Below are 15589 nucleotides of genomic sequence, written 5' to 3' on the forward strand. Positions count from 1 at the left end.
CAGATTTATGGGCTAATTTTCCACACAAAGGTGTCGGAGCGTTCCAAGTTTTAAGCTCAATGATTCTTTGAAGTGTGTAAGCCTAAGATAAAATGATATTTTATTTATTTTTATATTTCCTTCGTTATTAACTATTAGCATCCGCATCTCGATAAATCTAAGATGACAATGGAGATAGGGTTAATAATAGTCACATCTATAGCTGAATTTCTTTCAATATTTAAACATTTAGAAATCTAACATTACTACAACAGAGTTTATGGCTCATATTACAGTCTACTAAATGGTATGCATTCAATTCATCAATCGAGGAATTACTATGTCAAATATTTAGTAGGATACCTCTAGCACTATAAATATCGAGTTATGGACTGAAATATTTGGAGATTTCATTGATAGATTGTGATCTTAAACACACGCTATCTCAGGTGTCAGAGTAACACGCCCATAGAGAATATTTTAATATCACACTGCTACAGTTTTGAAACCATCCCTTGAAATTTATTTCAAATATTTAGTAGGATATTTCTAGCACTATAAATATCGAGTTATGAATTGTTGAAATATTTAGAGATTTCATTGATAGATTTTCCGTCAAATGCTCCATTGTAAGAGTAACATGCCCAAAGAGGATATTACACATACTGCACTGCTACCAATAGGAAACCATTTCTTGAAATTTATACTAAATATTTAGTAGGATATTTCTAGCACTATAAATATCGAGTTATGAATTGTTGAAATATTTGGAGGTTGCCATCTTAAACGCATACTATTTTCAATACTCAGTTTTTAGAGCAGTACATCCACAGACGACATTATAACACAGCTACAATTTTAAAACCATTCATTGAAATTTAAAATTTTGAATCGCCTAAAGCCAATTGAAGCAGCTGAATATCTTTACTAAATTTTCCGGAAAGATCAAAGTCAATTTTCAGATCGGACCACCATGTCATATTCTTACTTCCCGTACTGTCTATATGAACCAGACGTCATCTAGATCTAGACCAAAGGTTTTGTTGATATCATAACAACAAACCCAACAGACTAAATACATGAATATGAATATTATTGTAAATGTTAGTATTAAAGACGTACAGGTGTTTCGTGTTGAGAAGAACTATTATACTACACACAACCACGAACAGGTTCAAAAGTTTCCGTCTCACCGTTTTCAACAATCTTTGTCCAAAAGCGCTACATAGAGTGGGCAAAGTTGGTTTCAAAGGGGGGAAATGTAAGGTTATGTTAGTCGCATAAATTATGCTCTCTATTGCTATGTTCTTTTATGTGGATTTGAATTGAAATGTAAATGGTGTATCCCGTCGGGTAATGATCTATTATGGCTTTTTGAGTAATCGCCTTGTCTATTATAGGCCTCACATCACAGAGTCGGTTTGGTATTTTGTAAAAGTCACATTTAGACGACCACTATTCAAATTCATCTATTTGAGGCTGTGAAAAAAAAATCGCTTAAAATCGCTGTAGATATAGCCCTGGATCTCTGTGTTGGTGCGTTGCTGATAGTTTTGTATTCAATACTTCTTGATCAGTCGGTTTCTTGTTCGGAAAAGCTACATTTAGACTGCCCACTGTTCATCAAATTTATCTTCTTGAGGGCGTCTAAAAATATAAATAGCCCTGAGTTGGTATATTGGTTAATCTCCGATAGTTTCGTATTTTGTTACTATGATTGGATGCAACAATTGAAGATGTATTTCTCGAATATTTAATATATGTGTACTATTCAATAGCCATATATATTTTTTCAAAGCAATTATTACAAAAGGTGAGAAAATAAGAGCGATATATCTGTTTTCCTGGCATATGTTAATGGACGAGGCTTGAACGTTTTCGTATCCCAATTCGGAGCATACATACAACAGACACAAACAAGTCGCCATTAAGAATTACTCGTTACATTAATCACGAAAATTCAGCTACTAATAACCATCTCGTGTCTGTTTTCACTAAGAGTAAGAAATTCATCCTGTAATCAGTTCTGGTCTCCATTTCAAATGAGCTAGAAGTAATTTGCAAAAGAGTTTGTGTTCTGAATCTAATTACTTCAAGGTAGAAATATGACTTAAGTGGATTGTCTTAAAGGGAATGTGCAACGACTCTTAAGAGCCGTGCACGCGAATGCCCATAGCATACTAGAGACAGTGGGCTTTAGAGTATTGGAAACATCAAACTCAGATTCCTCATGTTTGAACGAAACAAAGAAATGGCTTATATGATAGAAAATAGCCGGCTACTTACGTTGATTTTCCTAAAGGAGTCGTTCTAAGAATCACCATCCGTGTATGGCATGAATACGGTCATCACCCATCTTGGAAGGACTTCTGGGCCTATTCACGATGAAGAAAGTTAATCCTTGTTGTCAGAACAAATCTGATTATTCTTTGATATACGAGATACGTATGATAAAATCATGCCGTGATGGCAGGGAGGGGGTTGAAATGCTTTATGCGCCGAGTTAAAGGAGCGAAATGGCGACTTGCTGGTAGACGGGCAGACGGCGTCGTTAGGACTAAACTCGAATAGTAAACCATGTCTACGATGGAAAGGTTTTCACCACATTAACGTAAAACTGCTATAAAAACAGAATCGTGTGAAGAGACAGAGTGGTGGCTTGCTGGGTAATATGATAAATTATTAGTTGTGTACACGCCTTGTGGTCCTTAATGGGGTATTGATACCCTGACTTTTATTATAAGTCTGTGCGTAGAACCGGGGAAATCTCCGCTTCATTGCCCGCTTATCTTTCATCTGTAATTGACAACATTAGGATGTAGCGTGAACTGTCTATTCGGTTTTACGTTGTAGACTCCAATATCCAGACATCACACTTAAATGGTTACACAGATTAATATAGGTCTCAATATCCGACACTATTGTTTTGATCCGAGATTTGATATCTTAGCAGCAAAGTACTGTTCCAACAAAACATGCGGATGTTTTCTTTAATTGGGCAAAATTGATTAAATGGGATATTTACTGCCTTAATAGTACGTTTAGTAGGACTCCACTAAACCCACAAAAACCGATAAAACAAATCTACGGACAAGACACAAACTAAACAGACATTACAAGCAACAAACAAAAACATGTCAATTCAAGTGAATGTGTCTGTTAATGTTAATGAAAGTGTTACTGTTTTGTTACTAAATTGAAGTACCTGCGTTTTTTTTAGAATATTATGTTAATAATTTGTATATAGGTAAATGTTTTAATTATAAATCAACGAACTGTAGTCAATGAAAATTTCATTGTTCATTCCATGACTTATTGTTTTTGATTCATTGAAAAATGACTCCAACGTTTCGTGTTGGCAAACATAAAATGTCATCATGTATAACCCTAACAGACCAGTTGTCTGGATAATCAAGAATGTGCTAAATCGGTAAATTGAGCGGAAGTAAATATATGTGAAGGCCTGCTGGGTAATTCATGCCCGGTACAAACAAGCGTGATATCGGGTTTCATCGTATCACTTTAGTGAATTCATAATTTATATCATCTTAAAAATTGTATGCCGGGCCATTTAGTATATTCAGAATCATGAACCGTCGCCATATGACTAAGCCATCTTTGATATAAAATCGCAAAAAATGAAGGTCTGTTAACACAAAGATTATTATGTCTGTGCAAGGCGTGTGTATTTGGAATATTCTTATGAGAGCAGTATGTAGACATATTTATAACAATGCTAATTAGGGTTCCACAAAAAAGCGAATGCTTATTATTATTATTATTATTACACATTTGTGGGGTTAGGTAGCCGAATGGTTAGCGCGTGGTTTCGATTCCCCGGTTGTACGTGACAAGGAGTAGGGTCGCTTGGCCAACCTCGTGGGTTATCTCCAGGTCCTCTGATTTCCTCCCATTGCTAAAGACCCCTACGCGCAAGCGAATTATTGAAATAAAATTGAACCATATGTTAGTCCCGAAATGACCTAGTTTGTGTCGAATGGACGTTAATCTCCATTTCTCTCTCTCTCTCTATTACACATTTCTATAGCGCATATTTTGAAAGATACATATTGAAACTGTCCTCAAAATTTTAGATTGTAGAATATATTGGACACGAAAAGAAAGAAGATTACCTTTAAAACATTATGCCTAGAAATCGCAAGCAATGTCCATGTTTGTTTTTGTGGTAGTTAATGGAGGGTGTCTAACTAGCCGATTTAGCTTGAACAAAATAAAGAGTTTCGCTAATTTCATCGTATAAATATAATAAACATGTTTTCTAAAAACACCACCATCTGGACGCAAATCGCCGACGTGAGTATGACGAACGATTAAATAAGTGCAGAAAAACAGAACCGTGTTCAAGATGTTATAGGTTATCTTGGTGATAATGAATGCAGATTTGCTTCAATCTGGTTAGGGGTGTACCGGAGTCCCAGGGAGGTTCGCGTGATGAATCGCCTCAATTACTCACTCGGCTAATATAACATTCATAATTGCATGCGTAATATTTTCATGTGAATTGACAAACGTCTTTTTGCCAGAACTGAATATTAAGCATGTGAAAAAAATGAGTCTGAACTGTGAATCGATAGGTGCTCTTTATCGATGTGGTAATTACATTGGGTGGATTGCCCAACGCAACAACTAGACTCCTATCACATCGAAATCCGACAAGTCATACATATTTTATTCTTAACTAAGCCCCAAATAAGAGGCATCATTTAAGCGGACGAGTTAACGACTCTCGGGAGATTATAAAAACAATGTTGCATTGAATAGTGGTTTGAGGCTAGACAGCCGGAACATCAATCATAAAATCGAAACTCATGTCCAACTCGAATCCTGGTTTTGGACATAACCACAATAGACGCCACAACACGAAGATGGAAAGTTGATCTGTTCGGAGAAAATCCTTTATTTTCACTTTGTATCAGAAGAGGTTCAACGGTCGAGAAATTAAAAGTAGACACCCAGTGAGTATACGCGACGATGGACGCCCAGCCGTTGAATAGAATTGTCGACAATTGGCCCATTTTCATGAACTTATCGACTCAAATTACCGCCAATCATCCTTGAATTAAACCACCGAGTTTGATTTATTAATAAGCATACATAATTTTGGCAACCGAATCTTAACACGACCATCTTTGGTTTTGGACAAATTGATGCCAATGGCGTCAAATCTTTTCTTTAATATCAACTAAGTTTTTAAACTCTATAATACTCTGTATTGAGACACACACCATGCTCTAAATTAAAAAGGATTTTATGTAATGAATTAATATATATTAGGTCATCAGACAGTTAATAATATCGATTATTTTTGCATATTTATCAAAGCTACTCCTTTTAACGGTAATTTGACAGCCACCGGGCTTTATTAAAGTTAATTCAAGTCGGAGACTTGTTAAGTGAATCTTGAGTACATAATAGGTAGATTCTGTCACACTTAGTATTATAATCTACCTTTGCGGTTCTAATTCGTGAAGATAAATGGAAGATCTGCTGTAGTTTATTGAAATTTCTTTAAGGTGATAGTCTGATAAACGTATGAATCTAAATGATTTTGTATAATTAAAACATTATTCAATTTCAAAAAGCTATCATCTTAATTTTGGAGGTATAATTTCAGAATTGAAATGGGATATAATTATGATTGTAGGATTGGGACAGAATGTATAATTTCAGGAATGAGTCGTAAAGCATAATCGGGAATGGTACAGGATATATAAGATTCGGGTGGGATGTACTATTTCTGGATTGGATGGGGTGTATAATTTCAGAATTGGGAGGAAATGCATCATTTTAATATTGGTATATCTGGTGCGTAGTTACAGGATTGGGACTGGATACATTGTTAAAGGATTGGTACGGGATGCATAATTCCAAGATTGGACAGGGTGTATTATTTTAGAATTGGGACGTGATGTATAAAATACTATTGGGATGGAAGATAAATTCTAAGATTGTGAAGAGGAACATACTTAAGCAAAATTCTCTTTATTTACAAAAGTCTAGGGAGTAGTATTTTTATTGAATTTTGAAACTACAGGGTTGATTAATTATTTGTTGTTCACCTGCTCAATAAAGAAGTATATCAGGCAACTTTCGTATCTGTCCAATTTTCTTATCCTGAGATCCATAAATTGCACGATTTCTCTTTGGGTAATTTCGATTTTAGTGTGCATGGATGCAAATTCAAAATGAGTTCTTGGAAACATTTTCGATTTCCAATTACCCTTTCCTTGTACGCCTTTAAATCTATCGACACATGACTATATTCAGTAACAAAATTTGGATTGTGAAAAGAAAGTATTTCTTATTAAGATGAAGTGAAGCTAAGTGGGAGTCGATGTGTGGCCAAGCTGTCGACCACCATAGTCAATTTCTATAAACATAATTCTGTTTTGTCATTGATTTTGAAATTTTGAACAACACCTGTCAATATTTATATCATGTTCTGTGTTCGCCTGATTTCCTCGCTCATTAGATATTTTATGCGAAACAAACTCATACAATCACTCATAATCGTTGACTTCGCTTCCCGTATTTGCTTTGGTTGCCTGGAAATTAGAAAGCTACTTTATTTGAATAAATAAAATCTTGACATATTCTGTTGCTAAAAACCTAAAAGAATACATATACATTTCGTAATAAATACAGTATCTGGCATTCTGTTGCTCGAACAAATATAGTATTTGACACATTCTGTTGTCAAATACCTAAAAGAATACATATACATTTCTACATGAAGCTCAATATCTGTAGAGCTACAGGGTTCTCGAAATTGTTAGTGATATATTGGCGATAACTTTAACAAAACTTAAATGAATTCAAAATTGCTAAACCTTATTTTGAATAATATTTGTGGCCAATATGAAAACAAACTAATGTTGCGAATTATCATAAAATTAAGAATTAGGTTTTTAATATACTATGATATAATTTGTAGGATAATTTATGTCTTTAATTGGCATGCTTTCGGAGTTTTGTTGCAGATTTTTAAGCAGACTCCGTAGCATTTTTTGCATTTGCTAAATTGAAGTGTGAAAGTAGCAAATAATTGAAATGGAATCAGTACTTTAGACATACACGTGTACAATCAAACTTAATGCGATAATTTATTCTATAGGCCAAATTTTGGTTCAATTGATAAATTTACAAAATGTGCATGTTATTATTTGACTTCATTGTCGCCGTGAAATTCGGGCTAATAAATCATTTGGTCGTTTCTCGCATTATATATTCCACGTGCTTGTATCATTACCTTCCTATTTTAAATCGTTTATAGACGATAATGTGTACATTTAACCCGTTACCTCTTTTATAACGCTCAGACGGAATTTACCGACTGGCTTTCTAGAAAAAAATCGAACATCCAGTTATACTATAGTCACATTAGAGGGAATACGTAATGCAAGTAATTTTCTAACCAGCGTCTAATCAGTAAAAGTTAGCGTATTGATCTGCGGACCTGTCGGCGCCGTTTGCTTGCCTTAGATTAAAAAAGTTGAAATTTAAAATAAATCTTAGAAAATTAGCCTCGGAGAGCGCCAACGTGGTAATTAAATCTCTCAGTGACGAATGGAAATGTCGTGTATCCCCTGAGACTAGTAGAACAGTAGGGAGAGAGGGCTAAATTGACCCTTGTCAAAGATGACTTTAAAATATTGCAAAACGAAAGGGAAGGGAACAGAGTTTAGGCAGATATAAATGGTTTTTCTTTGTTACTTGAAGCGCTGCCCCATTGGAGGATTCGAAGCGAGGAAAATATTTTGTCACGCGCGCGTAACAACCTGATTTCCCAGACTGGAGAATAAATTTGATTGGTCGGATGCTTGTTTGGTTGAGGAACTCTGGTCGAGGTCTTATCTGTGTATGGGGTCTGTGCCGCGCTTTGCGATTAGTTTAGTCATGATTAAAGAGGCGAGCAGCATCCTCGTCAAAATACACGTTTTCTTCTGCAGAATTAAACCCAGTATGGCGATAAAACACAGTTTTCTTGAAAAGGAAATTTGTAATTTTACGCCAGGTTTCATTTTTGCTATTTAATGAATGGCATTGTGTGTAATTTCGTTGTTTAATTTGATTTACTGATTAGTTTAACAGTAGTAATGTCTATTCTTTGAACTGTCGTCTTCTTTCTTAATAAAATGACAAAATTTTCTGCCCCCATCCCCCCTCACTCTCTCTCTCCTCTCTCCCTCTCTGTTATTTTCCTTCACTGATATTAATGATTGTATAAAAGTACATTTTGTTATGATGTATATTGTTTATAAGATTTAAAGGATGCTCACATTACAATTTAATCCCGTACCTACAAAATCGTCATGAAGTGGCGCGCTAAATGTACAGTGTGCTACCACATCCCCTACATATAATTCAAGCCTTCTTCAACTGACATCATTGTTTTTGACGTAGTTGTGCGAAATTATGTATTAAAACAAAAAGAACATAAAATGATAATGTTTTTTATTTTTTTATACAGTTCTGAGAAATGTTTTGTATGAAACTAATGCTAAAAATTCTGGCAATGACTTTACAATAAATGTAATTAAAATCAACAGATTTCCATTTGGAACAAAATAATGAATATTTTAAGAGATCTGATACTAATCTTTTAAAAGAAAGGCACTTTCTAAAGTTAATTAAATGAGTTAATTTCTAATGGAATATTTTTTTTACGAAATATTGCTCATTCCTGGAACAATGCAATGAGAAGACGAGAAAGAGAAAACAAGGAATCACTTAAAAGAAAATAAATCAATGTCCACGTGAGCTCGTGAGAAATTACCTTTAATGGTGCCGCTCATTATATACATCAAAGGTTGCCGCCACATTGTCTGTGAGTGAATCTTTGGGTACTATTTTTATAAATTCTTCACGGTATCTCGCTGGTGTCTTTTTTTGTGGTACCCTGTAATGGCCAAAATCACGACATACATAGTTATGTTATAAAATCTTTGATTATGTTGGATTTGTAGAACATGATAAAACTAGTACGAGTTTATGTCTGAGCCGAGATTATTTGAGATAAAAGAACACTTACCTGTCGCTTTTAGTGATCGAAGATAATCGACCGCACAATTTGCCTTATGTGTCTCATCTTGTACATTTAAAATAATTTTAAAATAAAACTACAATATATTGATAAATGAGTTTTAACTTTTGAAAGGTCATTCTTCCATCCGTTTCAAACAGCAGTTATGGTTTTGTTGATAACACTCTTTCAGATTGCTGGACTACTTACTGCTCGTAGCCAGGTTCCCAGGATTACCTTCCACGCAATGCCTTAAACACGGGCCAAAACTATCGCTCCGTTTATCTGAAGGGTGTACATGTACCTTTCTTTTGAAATTTTTGGGATTTACTAAGACGCTTTTCTTTTTGAAAATAGTTTTGTCAAAAGTACATAATCAAAGACTATTAATTTAGTCTTATGTGCCAATGAAAGGTGGTGTGACGGCGGCCATATCGCTACAAGTAGCTTTTGTATTCTTCATGTCTCATCTTTTACCTGATCATTGATTTGTTTTTTTATATGTTTCAGATGGTAACGATGGTGACTCCAAACGATCAAGAACCTCATATACACGTCATCAAACCCTTGAACTCGAGAAGGAATTCCACTATAACAAATACCTCACCAGACGGCGGCGTATAGAGATTGCGCATGCGCTGAACTTAACGGAACGTCAAATTAAAATATGGTTCCAGAATCGTCGTATGAAATGGAAAAAAGATCATAAACTTTCACATATAGCTAAAAACATGAACCTGGCGAATGCGCTTGAAAAAGCTGCTGAAGAACATAAATTATCGTTACAGTGAACTTAACATAAAAAAAATTAAAGATTTTAAAATTTAGTCAAGTTACCACAATTTGTGACCTTTCGTTACTGTGAACTAGGCCCACGTGCAATGGCGGTTTGTGCTCTACGTCATGGCTGTGTGTGTATACAATTCCATGTATTAGGACACGGGAGATTATTTGGTGAATTAAACTAGCAAGGGTGCGTTGTTGAGGCAGAAACGATTAATAAAAGGGTAAAACTGTGTACGGTACTTAAAGACATTATTATATGAAACACCCATATGGAGCATATATTGTTGATATTATTTTTTCCTTCTATAAAAATTTACGTTAATTTAATTTGATTTTCAAACGTATACGAAAATTCAAATTTACCCCGAGAATGGCTAACAGAAATCGTTAATAGATTTCTAACAAATACGCAAATCCGGATTTGTGCATATCCCATGAGAGAATACTAATTTTAGGTGCGCAAATCCGATTTCAAAATCCGATTATTGTTATATAGGATTTGAATTAATGTGTATTCATAATTCCGGAATCCGGAATTGTGTATAGAGTTTAAATATAGTTCCCCTGAGATATTTATGACATTTTTCATATTATGAGCCAAAGACATTCTTCGCTTCCAAGGTGGTGCCGTTAATTCAGGAAGTTTCAATTTAATTTGTGTTAGTCATTTATCATGTAAGATTTAATTAATTATTCGATATGTAAATAGTCATTTTGTTTTTATGTATTTATGCCACAATTCAATGTGACTGCCTGTATATTTCTTTATTCCTTTCAAGATTTATAAACATATCATGGAGGTGTTTTTCCATTTGTTTGCAATATCAGCATTTTTTTATTTTATTTCTCACATCTTATCAAATATTCTAATTTTCAAAGCTAAGATAATCGAATTGGAATAACATCTTGGAATATACATGTTAGGAATGGTATGCTTACAACTGCGATTACGTTATATGTAGACCAGATTTTGTGCTCATTTCATATAATTTTTTCGAAATAAATGGCATTTACGATTAGTGTAAGTTTACAAATGAAAGCCTTACACATGTTCAGGTCGATTTTGAAGAGATTCTAAACATTAACACCAAACAAAGAGTTTATAATTTAGAATTGTAGCTGGACATTTACACAATGATAATGTAAGATATTAGTAAACTTTTATTAAATTAAGAAATTATTAAGTTTTATCCTTGGATATTAGTAAGATTGTCTCTTGAAATAAAATTTAAGACAAATGGCTATTTATATTAAATTTATTTGTTTTGTCTTTAACCAAAATACAATTTTAGTATTATCTTCCTTTTTACAGTATTACACAGTAGATATGAATGGCAGAATTGACTATAATTTTGTTTTCTTATCAGAATGAATTATCATTATAATTTAATGTCCATAGGAATGAATACTTAATTTATGACATAGATAATTAAATTAGGAATAAGTTGATTGAATATTTAATTGTTAATATAGATATTATTATTATTATATTATTATGAAATTCCCATAAAACGAGAGAAATTATACTTATATCAGGGTAAACTGAGTCAAACGTTTTTATGTCTGTGTGTGTCATAGTTGTCAGTAGCTATAGTCAATGTCTTTTTTGCAGCACATAATTGTCTTACGATGTTTCAAGATAAAAAGTCTACGAAAATAAGAGGAATAAAAAAATCTATTAATTTTAATCAAATAATTGTGTTGCTATTACTTTGTCATTTTGCTGTGAGGGGGTGGAGGGTCGGAAAATACTTTAAAATAGATGCCTGTGATAATTTCCCAAAGGGTGCCTGCTAGTTCAAAATGTTGCCCAGTTAAGAACTAGTCGTGGTACTCTTTCTGAAACACCTCGTATCACTTCTCATTTATTTGGGACATTCACATTCCTAGTAATTCGTGTTTTATTGTAGCTAACGCTTTGTTTAATGGTTAGTTTTACGATCAGTAATATAGAAAACGATTTCAAAGATCAACAATTCCTAGATGTTCTCTCGACTTGTGTTTTCTTTAAAGTTTTAAGTCGATAACAAGGCCCTGTGCTATTTGGTCTGGCTAAAAAACTCGGTTCTGTTTGAAACCATTTAATTTTACTAAGATTCAATCGGTGTCTCAGTACTTAAACTCACGGCATTTGTGTAAGATCAACATATCTGAATCAGACCCCTTACTTCGTTAAAGGGCATTGAGCCCCGCCATATATCAGTAAAGAGTGTTTGTCTCCTACGTTTTGTATCGATTTGTAATCAATGTTATACCTACATTCGTTGAATTTAGGTGCATACATTTTATATGCCAAGAACAATCTATTTGGCATTTTGAACTTAAAGAACCCAGTCTTTTTAAGTTTTGATTTCCCAACTGTAATTTCGAGATAAAGATATTTTCCCAACTTTTGAATTTTATGCATTTTTCAAATTATTAAATGGAATTTGTTCCCACTAAAACAGTACTTTATTCACTGTGTTACTGAGACAAGAAATAACGCCGAGAAACTCATCCCTTTAAATCATACTGTGATATAAGTATGAAAACTGTATGGATCGGCCGCGACCTTGTTACCCTCTTTAACAAAAGGAAGAAACAAATTGATAATAACGACTTTATATTTTTACCAGATATCTGAAATAAATATATATTTATTAATATGTAATTAAGCGTAAAAATTAAGAAATTTACAATCGTTGAAGAACGATGGTTTATACGACCCTTAAAATTACCTAACAACTACTATTTGTCATGAATTCTGAAATATAAAAAAGCAGCACGCAGTAAGAAGAAATTTTAACGTAACTTTATTTATCCTAATATCATATTTTTTGATAAATTAACTAAAAAAGGCACATCTGGCATTGTAGATTTCCGCATAATCAGGACTGTCAGTAGTAGGAACTTGTACAAAGATTAGAAATAGAAGAAGAAATAAATACAATTTTTATATATTCAGAAATTTGACGGTATTTTATTACTTATATATACGTGTACATTATAAACGATTCAAACAAATCGTTTCTAAAGCGTCATTTTTTTTTTTTTTTTTTTTGTGGTATTGAAACTAGTTTTGTATGTTAAAAAGGGAATATACATTTTACAGGGTGGCATTTTAATCCTGTTAACGTATATAGATAGCGTTATTAAAGTATAATTATGGACTACAGAAGTTACCAAGATCAATTCATAACATTTAAACATTTTAAGAGATTAGCGATTCTGAAACTAGAACTCTTCACAAAAGTGGATCAAAACTTACACCCCTGAGAGAATTATTCACGTCACTTTAGTGGGCAGAACACCTTTATCAATCTTTGTCCAGTATTACTAATGTGCAGGCTTTACTGTTGTTAACCTCTTAGAAAGAGGTCAAAATATGAGTGACCAGGATATTGTCAAAAAAGAGAGTAAATAGTTGGCCCTTAATGACTCGATGGTTTCATGTAAATGGATGCCTGGACTACCAGACGTTGAGAAGGATTGTACAGGATTAATGGAGTGATGAATGTTGTCGAGACGAAACCGCATCTTATCCCCGTCATTTGATTTGAAATATAATGTTAAACAGCCGCCGATTTGGTGGTTAGTTATTATCTCATTAAAGGATTAATCGCCGGCTCAACTTTGAAATGACTAATCGTGGTAGTTTCCAAGGGTAGTACTTGCAACCACGTACATTTAATAACACTGTAAATAATGTATACAAGTTTACTCCTAAAAGATGTATGTCTAAATAGCATAAATTTCAAATAGCTTACCACTATTTTTAAAGTAACAAATGACTAATCGTGGTAGTCTCTATAAGAGTAGTCCTTGCAACAACATATATTTTATAATACATTTAATTTCAAGTAATAAATTACAAATCGTTGTAGACTCCATGGGTAATGCTTGCAACCACTTGCATGAATAATAATATTGCAAGTCTAAACTACGTGGATTTGAAATAACTCACTACCAAAATTTAATCCAAAATATTTCGTGTAAATATTTGAAAACAAACAGAGGAGAGCCAATATATCAGTCTTATAAAACACAAAATATTAAGTACCCAGGCAAAGTTCATTGGAAATCCTACATTTATTTGCTTAAAATATAAACGTTAAAAAAACGTTAGATTATCACACACTCTTCAGACATGTTTCTATAACTATAAAATAAATCATCGGACTTTTGGATGTACAAGGCGTAAACGATTTACTACTTTCACTCACATGGCATGTTCACACGTTAAGTCATGGCGGAATGATCTATAGTGCCCAGAAAGTTTTTTTCAATTGCAGATTCAAGTAGTGGTCAATTTATATTTGACTATTTATTTGACAGCACTCCAGACTAACTGTCCGAACCATTGTGGTGTTTTGGAGGACCTTCGATCACCTGGGGAGTATTATCTTTGGCGCATGTGGAACAAGAATAACTCACACGTAGTTATACCCTCACCGAAATTAAATACAATATCTGGGGGTATCAGGTCAAATAGAATAGCATGACCTAAGGACGCCCAGAAGTCCATAAAACATGCTCCTTGTCATCGTGTCAAGCAACCCGTATTTAAGACGCGAGCAACCAGATAGCAACTTACAGCTTTAACACACATAGTGTGTCCATCGACTGGATAATTGGGCACAAAACACATTAGTTATTTTAAGCTAAGAAACTTACAATGTAATTCTAGAAATGCAATTGTTATTTCATGAGATGTAAACTAACAAATACTAAATGGCTTTATTGTTGTTTGGATAGAGAAATTCGTTTATTTATTGCAGAATAATAATTATCCTGGAGTCATCTCAACAGCTAGCCCAAAAATATCAGACAGACGGATATACATGTATTTTTATTATAAAAAATGTTTCAGGCAATGGTTCTCAATTGTGTTAATATTATACAAAAATATTATAAAATATGATTTGACCCGGATGTATAATAATAAAACTAAGGACATACATTTTCTGCTCCAAACACGTAGATCAATTTGAAAATCCTAAGAGACAAATTCGACCAAACCAAACACTTGTAAGTTACGAGATACAAAATGGTTGAAGGGAGATTCGAAAATGGTAGCATTTGGTTAAAACAATTTAGTCTGTAACTTCGCCAAACGCAGTCTTACATTTCGACAAAACAGTTATTTAAACGCGGTTATTTAATTTTGGGTCGTGTTTAAATGTAATAAAGTTTGAGAGATAAGCATTCTTACTGACTCAAATGTGACATTAAAAGTTTGCCCTGGACCAAGAAACATCCCGATAAAGGACACGTTCAAGCACAACATTTCATCCATAATGCGAAAAACATTGTTTAAATAACAAAACATCACAGGTAATACATATTTGTAATGAAAGTGTGCAGATAAGTGGCAAAACCGAAACTAAACTATCAAAGATAATAAAACTGTTAGCTACATGAATCTTAAAAATAAACAACCACTGTCACAAATGAGCTGGGGACAAAAAGAAATGAAATGGGGTCTAACGTTTTACTTTTCTGAATCAACGGGGCTAAAGGAGACGGAAATACGTCAGGCAATGTGCTGTCGGGTCAGATTTGCCTGAACAGGGGTACTACAGCCTACTCTAGTTTTGAATCCCAATTTTCAGAGGATATTTAACGTGCTGCCAATGGTATACCATGGTTAATTTTCTTACCGAGCCCTCCTACACCATTGACGACACAAATCAGGCTGGAAAATCTCGCGGAACGTTTCCGCGGCCAGCACTGGGTTCGAATCCGGGTCCCGCTTTGTAGTTAGCAAGCCCCCTACCCATCATATTACAGTGGCTACAAACT

At 33.9% G+C, this 15589-nt stretch overlaps 1 protein-coding gene across 2 annotated transcripts in view; it reads left to right on the forward strand.

The window, feature by feature from the left end:
* Positions 1 to 11511, forward strand: part of LOC126821419 (homeobox protein Hox-B5) — a 38913-nt gene extending 27402 nt beyond the window's left edge. For both annotated transcript variants that reach the window (XM_050549839.2, XM_056101374.1), the window contains exon 3: positions 9533 to 11511. In XM_050549839.2, coding sequence (XP_050405796.1) covers positions 9533 to 9813 — 281 coding nt within the window. In that variant the 3' untranslated portion in view covers positions 9814 to 11511. The remainder of the gene's footprint in view (positions 1 to 9532) is intronic.
* The last annotated feature ends 4078 nt before the right edge of the window (positions 11512 to 15589 follow it).

The sequence above is a fragment of the Patella vulgata genome, chromosome 5 (genome assembly GCF_932274485.2).
Source record: "Patella vulgata chromosome 5, xgPatVulg1.2, whole genome shotgun sequence".
NCBI lineage: Eukaryota > Metazoa > Mollusca > Gastropoda > Patellidae > Patella > Patella vulgata.